Here is a 15,344-nt window from a genome sequence, read left to right as displayed (position 1 = left end):
ATACAGAGGAGATCAGCATCTCCATTTCCATGAGGACGATAGGGATGCCCCAGGTCATCCCAGTGAACACAGCCTGTTGGCAGTAAACTATGTACAGAAACCAATATACATACATACTCTTTGAGTAGCCCTGGATTTTTAAATGGAGGAAAACTATGGGTTGTGATTAGATGACATTAAATACCAATTTTTATTCCAATCAAGACTTGTTTTGCCTCCAAAAATATTACCAAAATGGAAAATTTTTAAATTGGGTACCATCGACATTGTATAAGTAGCACTGGACGGCACAGAATCTTTCTCTTGATTTGGGCTTAATTTGAGAGAGGACTACAATGGTGACAAACACATGCAAATAAATCATTTGTATCCTTTAACTCTTTCTCGGAGGAAATTATGACTCCTTTGAACGTCTAAATATTCTCAAACCCCACTCCAGTCCATTTGGAATTGAAATCCATTTTCTCAGTGTCCTTGTTGTAAGTATAGGTATGGTTCTTGCTTTTTAAAGTCTAAGTTTTGAAAAAGAGAGATTAGCTTGAGCATCAGATTTCAGGGGTGACCTGGCCATTTAGAAGTGGGTATCGCTTACAGACAATAAGATGAGAACTTAGGCTGGAAGCTTAAAATGCTAGCTGGGTCGTGATTACAGCTGTCTTCTGTAGGCTCTATGCAGCAAGTGGGGGGAAGAAAGAGAGTTTTGAAAATAACAGCTAGAAAAACAAACTGAATTCAGGCAATCTGAAGTCATATGATTTGGGTATTCACAGAGGTTAGACCTCTGATTCATGAACAAAATATGGATTAGAAGGAACAACTTCATAGCATTAGCCAAGATGAAATTCTTAACAAATGTAAGGATATCTCTGAAAATCTGTATGCCTCGATCCTAGCTATGACATAAAGATAATTGAAGAATTATGTTATGACCATTATGTTAATGACTTCCATGACTATTTGGTACAGAGTTTTGAATGGAGATAAATTTTACCCATTTGTTTGGGGGATTTTATTGGGGATGGGGGTGTTGATTTTTTTTTTATGTGTGGTAGGTGTGTTTTTCCTCCAGGAAAGAATTTGTATACTTTTATCATGCTTATTCAAAAATAAGAAACAAGTTTAAATAAATAGGTTTGATTTTTCTGAATGTTGTTCAACTCAAGCATCTAGCTAACTCTTGCTTTCTCTCTCCCACTGTTTCTCTCTCTCTGTTTACCTGTTCTTCTCTCTTTGTCTCTGTCTCTTTTTCTTTCTTTCTCTGACTCTGTTTCTGTCTCTCCTCTCTTGATCTCTTCTTCTGTTTCCCACCTTGTAAGTTTCTGTTTTATGAATGTATATTGTAAAATTCCTTAAAAAATGTTTTTAAAACCTTGGTAAGATATCTTTTTATCAGTCGTTTAAGGAGTTCTCTATGATCCTGTGATATACAAATGGCACCAATGCATTGATTTCATTGTAAAAGAATGGAGCAGCTTCCTGCCCCTGACATATTTCACAATTTGTTGGGAAGGATAATTGGACAAAGTAGCCATTTACTTCCTCTCTGAGAGGGGTCCTATGTATAACTCAAGTTCTCATGTTTGTAAATCTAGGAATTCAAGAACTTTTATTTTCCCCTGCTAAGAGACAGCATCGCCTAGTGGTTTAGGCAAGAACTTTAGAATCAGAAAGCCTGGGTTCAAATCTCATATCATACTTTCTAGCCATAAGCAAGTTGTTTCATGTCTCTCTGACTGAGTCTCTCATCTGTAACTGTTATCAAGTCAAAAAATATTTAAGATACTTTCCAGCCCTAAGGTTTGGTGATCATTCTCTTTGTTTTGTGAAGTCTGTGGGGCTTAACATAGGTGATCTCCCTAGCTATTTCACTCTTAAATAAGATAAGAGGTCTGTTTTCTGGAGCTCTGTACTAAGAAGACCAGCATGAGACTTTAGGGTTCAAACTTTTATGAGATTATAACATTTTACCCTTTCACTTACAAACAAGGAAAGTGAGGAGGAGACAGGACTTTAATGAAGGTATCCCTATCGTCATCCAGGCACTCTTTTTCCCCCTACCAAAAAAAATCTCCAGGAAACTCTAGAAAACCTCATTAATATTGATTGCAAAATGATGTCCGCTTTGTGGCTCTTTACACCACAGTCAATGCACCTGAATTTTCTCCTCAAAATGGTCTGTTTTGGGGCAGCTGGATAGCTCAGTGGATTGAGAGTCAGGCCTAGAAATGGGAGGTCCTGGGTTCAAATCCGGCCTCAGACACTTCCCAGCTGTGTGACCCTAGGCAGGTCACTTGACCCCCCCCCGTTGCCCACCCTTACCACTCTTCCACCTATGAGCCAATACACAGAAGTTAAGGGTTTAAAAAAATGATCTGTATCCTTGTCAGAGAGATGCGTGAGAAAAGGATTGAAGCTGCTTTCATACTTAATTTATTTTTTGAACACACTTTTTGCCAAATGACCCTAAAGTGTAAATCATAACAACAGTCAGTCAATAAGCATTTTGTTTAAAGTGTTTAATAACACTTACTATGTGCCAAGCACTATGCTAAGTGCTGAGGACACAGAGAAGGGTAAAAAAGATGGTCCCCTGTTGGCCAGGAGTTCCCAGGCTACAAGAGCAACAAAAATCAGGTCATTTTATGCATCACCTTAGGAAGTATTTCCCTCAAAATATTGCCCTGTGAAGTAACCAGCACAAAATTTATTCTCCACATTTTAGACAAAATATTGATTATAATTACATAAGATAGAAATCAACTCTACTAGTTAGAAGTACTGCTTAAGAGTTACCTGGCTAAGTACTACTGTATGGCCTTGGGTAAATCATACCACTTTTATGGGCCTCAGTTTCCTTATCTGTCAAATAAAGATTCTAGACTAGATGCTCTCCAAGGTCTCTTCCAACTCTAAGGCCTACAATCCTACATATACATGGCACTCGTTTACAGTCAGCACAGCCAAGTACATATTCTATCCCAAAATGATGCAGTTCGCCAATTCTGCCAAAAGTCACCCATCTGCCGATGCAGTGTATGTTTTGATCTCGAGGCTAAAACAGAGGACAAATGAATTTCTCAACAAGTTCAGATACACATTATGCTTTCTTAGACTTTACTCTAAAATGTCTTCATTATAACCAGCACCTCTCCTAATTGGTTTGGAGAAATGACCAGATTTAGTCAAAAGTCAGCCTTAGTTCCCTTTACCAAATAGTATAAAGTTAACCATCACAAAGATATTGGGATAGGCCAATAATCTCACCAGTGCAGACAGTCCCTCCATTGATACCAAGTGCAGTCCTTTCACATTTTTCTCATGCTGTGGAATTCTTGTCCATGTCTTACTTGGGATCGTTCTTAGAACTATGTTCTATCCAACTCTATGCTGGAAGTCTTCAGGGTAAAAGATAGCAAGAAAGACAGTGTACAGCACTGAAGCAACAGCCCTAAAATACATGATTGGGGTGAATAGGTCACTCAGTGGATAAAGATGAAGGTCTGGAGATGGGAGATCCAAGGTTCAAATCTGGCTTCAGACACTTCTTAGCTATGTGACCCCAGGGAAGCCACTTAACCCCAATTGCCTAGCCCTTACCACTCTCCTGCCCTGGAACCAATACAAAGTACTAATTCTAAGAAGGTTACAGGTTTTAAAAAAAATAAGTAAAATCAACTTAACTACTGTATGACCTGAAGAGAAGTATTTCAACGATGTTGTTAGAACAAGGGAAGGATATATAGACCAAGGGCTGCAAAGGGAGTCGTTCAACTTCAAAATGTCCAAAAGAATCCCTCCAGTGCATCAGATTTATCTTCCAATGAATTCAATTCAAGAAACAATTATTAAGCACCTACTATGTACAAGGCACTGTGCTAGGTTCTAGGCACATGAAGACAAAATGAGTAGCAGTCTCTCTATGCCATCTAGGGTTTCTATGGTGGTCAGAGAGGAGAGAAGGGGATATCTTAACTAGAAAAACCAAAGATGAACTCATTCAAGAAGAGCACCAAGAGTTAAAAGGACAAGGAAAGACTTTGTTAGGAAATCATAGTTGAGTCAAGCTTTGAAGTCAACTAAGGGTTCTAAGAGGCAAAGAGAAAGCAAATTCCAGACATTAAAAAAAGTCTATACAAAGAAGACAAATAGGCAGGACATGGAAATGTTGTTTCCAACCAAATGCCAGGTTAGTCGAACCATAGAACCATAGAATGTATCAAATGGAGGTAATGGGCAACAAATGTTGAAAACTGAACTGGAGCCCAACTGGGAAGGGCATTAGATGCCATACTGAAGAGTTAGTCATTGATTATTGTGGCAATGTGGGACCACTAAAAGATTCATGATCAGAGAAATGGCTTTATCAGTCCTGTACTCTAGGAAGATTATTTTGGGAACTGAGGATGGAGAGTAGAAGGCAGATGTGGGAAACAGGGAAACCAAAGAGAAGTCTATCAAAGTAGTCAAGGAGGTGATAAGGACTAGAGCTAGGCTGAGAGCCTCTTTGGAGGGTTTATGAAAGAGCATAGATAAGGATTATAAAGAATGAAAAAGTGTGGGTGGCCTGAGGTGGGCATACATGAATAGTGCAAGGCTGAAGCTGTCCATCTCTCATTCTCACTACTTGACCACTCTTCTTTCTTGCCTATTCATGCATGACTTTAATGATGCCTTCTAGAACACTTCTCACATCACTGTAGTAACACTTCAGCCCACCTGCATCTCCCATATACCCTCTGAGGCTCTTGAAATTTCAATTCTTCTAATATTGCTGACTCATAGTCATTAAGCATCACTGAAAGGCTAATGATGTTGTTCATTTTTAAAAACCCTTATCTGTATACAATACACAATACTGTGTATTGATTCTGAGATAGAAGAGCAGAGGTTAATTGACTTGCCCAGGGTCACACAGCTAGTAAGTGTCTGAGGCCAGATTTGAACTCAGTACATCCCATTTCTAGATGTGGTTCTCAGTCCACTGAGCCACCTAGCTGCCCCCAATAAGTTTTTTTAATGAGCATTTATAACAGCATAGAGCATTATAGCATTGAATACAGAGTCCTGAGCAATTTCTCAGTTGCTATCCAATCAATCTCTTCTTCCTATTCAATTCTAGCTCAACTCATTGTCTATCTGCTGCATCTTCCAGGATGTGGGGAGAGAGGAGAGAGAAGGAAAGAGGGAAGGAGGGAGAGATGGCATCATGTCTTATCCATCCAACTGCACACCTTTGTCTGGATAATAAACATTTTTTATCTATTTGATTTTTTCCAGTAAGGATGGTTAGACCTTTTTAAAAAAATAATTTCATATTTTGTTGAGAAGTCTTGTTAATGTTCCCAGACTCAATGACATTATTTATTGCAATATTATAGATCTCAAATGGCTGGGACTTCAAGGACCATCTATTCAAACTCTCATTTTATAGATGAGAATATTGGAGCCCAAGGAGATTAAGTAATTTGTCCAAAGGTAGTAAGTGCCAAAGGCAAGCCCCAAAAGTCAGCATTGTCTCCCCTGAATCACAGAGGAGGAGGAAAGAAAGAGAGAGGAAGAAAACCATCTTAAACAGGATATCTTCCTTTTATTTTAGCTTCGAGCTAAATAGACATCTTCCTTGCTTTATGCCTCACTTTATCTGGATACTTCCTGAATGGTTGAACAAAAATATGTCTGCTTTGCAAGTAGGGGATAAGTAGAGAGAAGTTAACAAAGAGTACGCAGAGCATCCTCCTATACCTGTCACTGTACCTCTACCTATGACACTATAAAGATATGGTCCTTTGTAGAAATCAGCACAAAAACAGCTTATTGCCATTTTCTATCCTAAGCCTGGTTAGCTTCCAGGCCAGCAGGGAAGCATTGACCATTCTCATCAAAATAGTAAAAATAATGAAAAAAAGATGTTTAATGAAAAAAATAGGTCTGATGTCTTCCTAATTACCTTTTCTTTAGATGGGGGCAGAGACGTGTCCTTAAGATTTTCCATTCATTTGGTTTCTTCTTTATCTACAAAGATTTTGAAAATCATTCAACCAACTATCTTTAAGTTTCTACCCACCTCCCCCCAATGCATCCCTATCCCCAGCATGGCTATTTGGTCAAGTAGAGTCAGTCTTCCCAACTTCCTCTCAGAGTCTGACCAGTACTGTAGTGACTCATCATTCTGAACTACAGAATAACCCTCAGTTTCTGAGATGATTGAAAATTAATTCAATTCAATTTAAGAAGCAATATTTAAGTACTTACCAAGTGCAGGGCACCCTGCTAGGCACTAGAAATTCAGAGACAACAATTAAACTGCCTCTGCCCTCAAGGAGCTTACGTTCCACTGGAACGTGAGTAGATAACATGTAAACAGACATGTAAACAAAGAGAATATAAAAAATAAAAATCAAAGTAATTTGGGGTGGGAATGCACTAATAACTAGGGCAGGAGTTCCTAAACTAGGATCTCTGAGCTTTCTTTTCATATTTTGATCATTGGATTTCAATATAATTGGTTTCCTAAGTAATCTTATCTATTTTATTTTTCATATTTAAAAATATTTTAAGGAGAGGTCCACAGACTCTACCAGACTGTAAAATTTGTCCATGGTACAAAAAAAGATTAAGAATCCTTACATTAAGGGAATATGGAAAGGAGATGGTGTCTGAGCCAAGTTTTGAAGGGAGCTAGAGATTTTAAGAGACAGAGAAAAACAATCCAGGCATACGAGGTAGATACATTATTTGAGAAATTTCAGAAAAAAAATTATTTAGTTAGTTTTCTTTTGTTTTTTAATTAGGTATCCATTAAATTTGTTTAGAGGGATAAGAAATTTCTGGATATGAATATTCATTTATTGACTGGCCATATAAGCTATAAATGCTGTGTCTAATTAGAATTGGGGGTGGGGAGGGGGCATGAAATGCCTTAGTCTCTGCCTTCAAGGAAGTTAGGGTCTGAGGAAGAAAAGACTATCCAAAGCATAAAAAAGAGCTTTAATTTTTAGAAAGCATCTACTTGCTATATTATTTATTCTCCATAGCTATTTACAATGCAAATACATCCACTGCTGTTTCACTCTTCCTCAACTAAATAATAGCACACATATGGGTAGAAGGAAAAATCATTTTAAAGCCCTTATTTCCAAAAAGACTTGATCCTAAAAAAGTTATTATAATACAGTTCTCTAGTCCAATGACAGCATGATGATAAAACAGAGTGGCAATTCAGTTCAGCAAATACATATTAAGCGCCTATTATAGGCAGAGTCCTAGCCTAGGTGTTGGATGGAGAGTCAAACAATCAATGAGCATTTATTAAACAGAATATGGGTTATGCAGTTCTGCTAGACAGTGGGACTACAGATACAAAAGGAGCTAGTTCCTGTTCTCAGGGAGCTCCCATATTGCTGGAGGAATATCAACAACTTCATCAATAAACACAGGATATACACAAAATAAATCAAGAGGACAGGAGCAGGGGGCAGAAGGGCAGTAGTGCCAAGGGAAATGGGAAGTCACTTGAAGAAGGTGACACTTGAATGGAGTCTGTCTAAATGGTAGAGGTGAGAAAGGAGACAGTCTGGGCATAAAGGAATGACCTGTCCAACAACCACAAGAAAGAAAAACCAGCAAAATTCGTAGGAGATTAAATAATATGTACAGGGACCAAAAGTAGGCTAATTAAGGTTACAATGTCGAATGTGTGGAAAATAAAGCAGCTCTTACCCTCCAGTAGTTTTCGCTTCATTAATGTATCCCTACCCATTCTCAGTGATATCTCTAAAGTCAAGGTAGTGATTTGTTATTTTTAACTTTCTACGAGAATAGTGCATTATCCAGAGATCCCCAATTATGATACTAAAGAAGAGTCACTGGGCAGCTAGGGGGCACAGTAGATTGAGAGCTAGACCTGAACACGGGAGGTTCTGGGACCAGATCTAACCTCAGACACTTCCTAGCTATTTGACCTAGGCAAGTCACTTAAAACCAATTTCCTAGCCCTTACCTCTCTTCTGTCTTGGAACTGATGCTAAGTATTGATTCTAGGTCAGAAGACAAGGGTTTAAAAGAATAAACACAACAGAATTCGTTTTTGCATAACAGAGAACTCTTTTTAAAATAATTATTTCTACTAACAACAATTTCAATCGATCAAGGCAAGATTAATAATTCACATTTCTATAGTACCTGGCAATTTTACCAAGTGTTTTCCTCAGAACAACTCCATGAGAGGTAGCAAAGGGAAGTTGTCCCCTTTCCACAGATGGGGAAATCAAGGATCAGAAAGGGGGTTGCCCATAGTAAAATAGAAGCATTTTACCATTCAAAAAGGGACTCCCCTATCCACATGTGTATTAGTAAAATATTGTGCGTTTTTTAGAATTGCTTACTTATTAGGATATGCTATTAATATCCAAATCAAATATTAGCAATGTTATTAATACACTACATTATTTTGCTAAAAATAAATAAATAATGTTTTATCATTTCTAAAAAGTCTAGCATCATAATGTGTTGTATAAAGGAAATCTTTCCATGTGAGTACAGCTCAGTATTCCATTCCAAATGTCAGATTTTACTAATACAGTATGTTTTGTTAATAGGTCTATTTTTGAATTTTAGAATGGAAAACAAAGCTCTTTTCTGACTTGTGCACAGACCATCCTGCTAATCTGTGTAAATTAAGTTGCTTTTGCATACATTTGTACGTTATTCATTCCTCGCTGCTTTTCATTTACTCAGCGCTGACATTTGTAACTTCCCAGGCTACCATCTCTAAAGATTTGCTAATTCCTCCATCATTATGCACTGCGTGCCTCCCTTAATGATCACATTTGCTTATATAGGCTGGCACATGTCTCAGTGGAAACGGTGGCTGGTTTGGTTACAGAGTAGCACTTAAATCTGGGAACCATCAGGGACCAAATACAAAGACAAATAAATTCACCGGCACAATAGGAAAACATGAAAAATGTCTCCCTTTGTACTCTTCTTAGGATTATAGAGACCATCGAGGCCCCCTCCCTTGTTTTATAGGTGTCGATACCAATGGCCAGGGAAGGAACTGACTTGTCACACAAGGTCCAACAGGCAGTGAATGACAGAGGCAAAATTTGAGCCATTTCTCCTGGACCGGTAGCATGTACCCACCTTACAATTTTTCTATTGACTATTCTCCACCTCTAAATTGGGGAGGAATGAGAGAGAGGGAGAGAAAGAGAGACAGAGAGGCTGAGAGACAGACAGAGACAGAGACACAGAGACAGAGACAGAGAGAGACAGAGAAAAAAAGAGAAAGAATTCCCGTTGATTTCCCCATAATGGGAAACACAGTGGATATGATTAGTTCATCTAATTTAGGCAAACAAATAGTAATCTCTTTTGTGTATGCTAGTATTAAAGCTATGCTTATCATTTTCCTGTAACAAGAAAACTATTGAAATAAAGTCACAATAAAAGCAAGTGTCCAAGCATCTGGGAAATCTGAAAATGGACTCAAAGAGCCTGTGATAGGTGGGAATCTTGCCAAGACAGCCCAGAGTCAGTCGTGACTCCTCCAGGAGTCTTACTTTGCAGTACACAGCCTGTCTAAGGCAGAGCTGGCTTGGCAAGGTACACCATCTTCTTGAGGAGAGCCGAAAAGAGAGCCCCGACTCTTTGCCAAAGGGCTGTCAGCCCTGCTTGAGAGTAAAGGCAGGGCTCTTAGATGCAGCCTTGGCTCTGGCTTTTGCCTGGCTAAATTAGGCACCATCGAAATGTTCTTAAGGATTAGATGGCTTTGGCAGTCCTGTAGCATTGTATGACATAACACTCCACCCCTACCCTACAACTTACCCCCACACGGTATGAGAGAGAAACAGAAAATGAGAGAGAGATCAAGAGATAGAGAGATAGATAGAGAGAGAGAGAGAGAGAGAGAGACACTTCTTTTGTCCTTATTGTTGTTTCCTCCTTTGACAATAGAAAACCATTCAGCAGTTGAACACTAAAAAAACAAACAAACTGATCTAAGATAGCAGTTTAAATCCATTTTTTTCCTGCTGTATCTAAGGATTTAGTATAAAAAATTTTTTTTGGATTACTTTACTTTCCAATCCCACACATTTCTATATACTTCAAGTTGGATGAAATTAACCTCAGAAAAGACATTTTCATTTTCTTTTTGGTTGCTGTAAGATTAAAGAAAGGTTGAGCTTTTCTTTTAATGCTCCTATTTTTTTTCCTATGCTCTGGCCTCGCTGCTTCTATTCTTGCCTTTGAAGACAGCAGCTTCTACCTGTCACCTTAAAAGATTACACTCTCCCTCAAACATTAATGCAGGTGAACAGTGTGTTTTCTATTGCCATTAGGTCCAAGAGAATATTACCCTGAGTTGAGATAAATAGCTGTTGACAACTTCTTTATGCAAAAAAGCAAGGAGATGAAAAGGCTCTTTTTTCATTTTTTGCCTAAACATTGATTTAATTGATGGAGGGAATTCCCAGTAAGGAATGCTTTCTATCAATGCATATTACCACCTGCTCTACAAAATATAGCCCTAGGGACTTGGCTGGAGCTACTGAGATGTTAAGTGACTTGTGCAGAATCACATAGCCTGTAGGTGTCAGTAGTGAGATTTGAACCCAAGTCTCCCCGACTTCAAGGCAAGTTCACTCACTATCTGCTCTGAACACTGTCTCTTAAAATGTTTCAGTAGCCATGCTAATTCTAGTAACTTGAAAGTTACCAGCTAGGAGGTCCAAGGCTACTAATAAAAGCCCTGTCCATCTAAAATAGGATTATTATTTTGAGCTAGAAGGAATCTTAGAAGTCAGCTAGTTCAACCCCTTCATTTCACAAAGAAGAAAATTGAGAGGGAGAGAGGAAGAGGAATGACATGCCCAAGGTCATACAGTAAGATCTAGAATTTTGACCAAGGTCCCCAGACTGCAAAGCCAGCACCTTTTCCACTGTGCTACACATATTTGTTACCCAGCAGGTTTTAGACCGTCATTGTCAAGATCTGAAAACAAAAGCCAGTTCCCAAAAGGCAAGGGAAGTATGTGATCATTGTATGTGGGTGTTGATAAGCTCCCTTCCGATCTTGACTCATTTTTTTTGTCAGTCAATGTTTTTGCCGTCTGCTTCTGAGTGCTGAGCCACAGGGAAGCTTCCCATACCTGTGGCTCTTTGCTCCCCGACGTGTTTATGTGTGTGGCTCACCCTGTTGTCTTGCTGTCAACTTAACCAATTGATTTAGAGTTCTCCCGTGCTCCTGCTACATCCACATTGTCATTGTGATGGTTATTTTTTTCTTTCTGTCTGTTTCTTCCACAGGAGTTTAACCAGTACCCTACCCAATGTGAATCTACCTAATGTGAATCTACCCAAAGTACCCAATCTACCAGTTAACATCCCTCTAGGCATCCCACAAATGCCTACTTTTTCGGCACCGTCATGGATGGCTGCTATCTATGATGCTGAGTGTGTATTCAGTTCACATTAGCTCTAATTTAAATTTAAGTGATCTTGGCATGGATATGTATTGTTTATTTCTATGCATCCTATGTAATTTCGAAACAGAGATGGAGACAGATAATTAGACATATTTTGCTGATCATACAGAGACAATATTGTTTATTTCTGGCATGCTTGATGTTTGTAAGGAGTTTTCTATATTCAGCACTAACAATTTGTCTTACGCCCACTGAAAGCTTGAGGAATTGACTTTTACTTCCAGTGTCTTTTACAATAGAACTCCTTTCCCCCCCCCAAATCAATGCAGATAATTTGAGCACATGGAAATATTCATGTGGAAGGGCACAAGATTCCTTGGCAATGGCTTAGTCCCTCGTCTTGGACCAGTTGCAGATGCCATATAGTGAACCATGACCTTCAAGTTCCAAATTGCCTGCATGTCTCTGAGATTCTTAGTCATCCTAACAAACAAAGAACGTATTTCAGAATGATCAGCTCTTTGGGGTAGGTCTTTCCAGTGGTCCCGTTCTATAAAAATATTTTAAGGGTCCATAATCCAGTGGCGTTCAGTCATAAAATTGGTTACCAAGATGCAGAGAGAGTCTACACTGTTGAAGGGAAGGCTCATACCAGTGAAATCCAGGATTCTTAAAGTTAACTAATAGAATTTTTGCAAAAGGCAGACCATTACTGATGGGTGAAGAATATGAGAAACAAAGACGCTATCATTTAAATGGTCCAGAAATCAATGAACATTATTATTTAGAAGACATCACTTTATAATAACCTCCTCGAAAAGGACTAGAAATGGTTCTTCTCTTTGGCACAAGCTGTCAGATGTGAGCCAGCAGTCTTTCTAGAAAGGTTTTTGGTAAGCATTTCTTCCAGTAAAGGAAAGGAATCTTCTCATCTTTTTTCTCTCTAGTGAGGAGATCCAGTGCTCCCAAACTCTACCCCATGGAAATAAAATTAGAACCACGTGCATGATTTAATAAGTGAAATAAGGCTTAGCCATTCTATACCCTGCTTTGATCCTTTTTCTTATACCACTGCTAATTATAGGCCCAATAAGCTTTTCCCTGAAAGAAGAAATTGGCACATTTTCAAAGGGAAGCATTTTAATCAAAGGAATAAAAAAATGGCTTCCATAGGACAGTAATGTTGTGAAATCTCAAAATCCCATTCATCGAGGAAGCCCCACACTAGTTGGGAGGTTTTTTTGTTTTATTTTTACCAGTCCAAATAGAGAACAAAGCATATCAGTTATATCTCTACCTGGAGCCTTTTTTTTTTTAAAGCCCAATCTTAAAGAGGGAGAAGTCTATATGAATGAAACAATGATATGATCAATGTGTCTGATTATCTTTAGAAAAACTACTCAAAATCTCCCAAAACTTTTCTTGGAAACAAAGCCATGAAAGAAACACAAGTCATATCCATGCTAAGATGACAGTATTAAAAGTTAGCTTAGGAAGTAACTGTTACAAAAATTAAAAATACTTGAAAGCTTTTATTCCTTCCCTCTGTGCATGCTCTGTGACATTGGTTTTTTTTTTTTGAAAAGATATGAATCAAGACATGATAATAAAGCAGATAATGGTCTCTGTTCAATTAATTAAGGCATGAGTGGGAACACATTTTGGGAACTGCTAAGCAATCAAAATAATTTTGGTGCTATTGCCTTAACATTAACAGTTTATCTCAAAAATAAAAAGAAAATATTCTTTTCCTCATGTCAAAACTTAATAATAAGCTCTTCAAAAGAAAAAAAAACCTAGAAGAAATTTTCCGAAACTATGAAACCAGATGGGTGTCAAAATGTTGTTGTAATAAATACCAATCATTGCATTCATATGTACTTAATGATTTAAAACATACAACCATGCAGTTCCAAAACGGGGCTTTGACTAGTCAAAGTTGTGGGGTGTTTTCCAAGCATAGGATGGGGAAAGGCTGAACTTCCACACACAGTTAATTCCTTCATTTAAAAAAAAAAGGAAAGAATGAAGACCTCATTTTATAATCACCCACCAGGAAATGCCTGATTCAATATCTTTTCTCTATTCTAGTTCCCTCTGATCACTTTTCATCCCAAGGACATGTTTCCATGTTACCTTCTCCTTTGTGTCAGAAATCTCAGGTTACTGATTCCCAGCTGGTCTGTCTCTGAGAACATCCCTTTCGTCAGTCCAGGGTCCAAGGTTCCCCTTGGCATGTTGGGAGTTTGGCTCCCTCCCCCCCTGCAGTAGCCATGTATGCAATTATGCATCAGTTGTATTTCCCTCTGAAGCATTAACTCAATGCAGCTGGCATCTGTCACAATAGAAACACCCACTCTCATCTGTTTCTATAGACGATGTCAGAACAAGTGGTAATGCATGGTGTGTTGGACATCTTATAAATTACTGTGTTAGCATCCGTGGTATGCGAGGAGGGGGGGTGGCATCTCTCAGAGCTCTCACTGTCCTTGCTGCGAGAGAGAGGCTGAAGCGGAGAATGGCCAAAGAGGGAAAGACGCAGCATTTTCTTTGTCCCCACTGGACACGATCCGAGCCCAGAGTTTGCTTCCCCAGGTGAAAGTTTTTTTTCAATGCCATCGTAAAGAACTGCATGGAGACGGATGGCTCAGTCCGTTCGGGAGAGTGGGTGAAGACCATGAGCTGGTGGAAGGGCTCAGGTCTTACCACTGCTCCAAAGCTTTTGCCAATACGCAACCCGATAGTCTCCCCAGCTCCCAGTCGTGAAGTTGCCTTTGCAATAGGCTGGTCTGAGAAAAATCTGAGTCAAAAAACAAACAAACAAACAAACAAACAAACATAAAAAAAACCCCAAGATCTTGGATTCAAGCTATCTCAGTGGACCCAAGGTCGGTTGATTCACCCTGGCCCCTCAAGAGACAAAGCATATCCTCGCTCACCACTTGTTAGCACTGTCCTTTTCCTGGCAATCTGAGATCTCCAAGAGCCCTCTGGTTCGGAGGGGAGCGGAGGAAATGCATGATGCTCTGACTCTGGATAACTGCATGATGCTGACATGTAGTTATTATGGATCGAGATTTTTCTATCTCAACATGTGGCCTTCATGTGAATCATCACATACGTTAATGTGGTTATTGAAAGAAGGCTGACTTTTACCATACACCTCGCCCCTGGTCATTGTTCCAAGGCACATGTCATTCGGTCTTCTTCTTATTGGTCTGGAATGATTTGATTAACCCAGCTGACTAGGTAAATGTATGGTAAAACTCAAAATCCTGCTGGTGGAAGTCCCCCCCACCCTGCCACCGTGTTTTGTATGTTAGAACTAATGTTTGCCCGAAGCACAGTTGTGGCCGTCATCGGGTTTCTTGAAGCCCGGAACACACGATGACCCTCCCTCTCGTTCTGTCCTGCCAGTAATGGATCAGGCACCTCGGAAGATCTGTTCTGGAAACTTGATGCCCTGCAGACTTTCATTAGGGATTTGCACTGGCCCGAGGAAGAGTTTGGAAAACACCTAGAACAACGCCTGAAACTGATGGCCAGTGATATGATTGAATCCTGTGTGAAAAGGTAAGCCCGGGAGCCTCCGTGGGCTGGGTTCAGCCCATTATGCTACTGAACGGTCAATAGCAGATACTGATGATGATTAGAGAAAAAAAAAATGAACCTGACTGCCAGAGAATACCTGGCATTTGAATCATACACAAAATGCAGTATCCACCGAGAAAGCAGCTCATTACCTATGAGCTTGACATGGTTATACAGTTAAGTCAGAGCCCATTAGCAACTGCATTTCGCCCATTGGTAGGTTCTGAAGAGCCCCACTCAAGTATGTGCTCATCAAGGAGGGAGAAAGAGAGAGAGAGAGAGAGAGAGAGAGAGAGAGAGAGAGAGAGAGAGAGAGAGAGAGAG

At 39.3% G+C, this 15,344-nt stretch overlaps 1 protein-coding gene across 1 annotated transcript in view; it reads left to right on the top strand.

Annotated features, from left to right (window-relative positions):
• The window catches only part of CADPS (calcium dependent secretion activator), a 477,787-nt gene that overhangs the window by 360,608 nt on the left and 101,835 nt on the right, over positions 1-15,344 (top strand). Inside the window, exons 22-23 of the mRNA XM_044675693.1 lie at positions 11,311-11,457; positions 14,847-15,002. Coding sequence (XP_044531628.1) covers positions 11,311-11,457; positions 14,847-15,002 — 303 coding nt within the window. The remainder of the gene's footprint in view (positions 1-11,310; positions 11,458-14,846; positions 15,003-15,344) is intronic.

Source organism: Gracilinanus agilis, chromosome 1 (assembly GCF_016433145.1).
Source record: "Gracilinanus agilis isolate LMUSP501 chromosome 1, AgileGrace, whole genome shotgun sequence".
In the NCBI taxonomy this organism is placed as follows: Eukaryota; Metazoa; Chordata; class Mammalia; order Didelphimorphia; family Didelphidae; genus Gracilinanus; species Gracilinanus agilis.
This window is presented reverse-complemented; position numbering and strand designations above follow the sequence as displayed.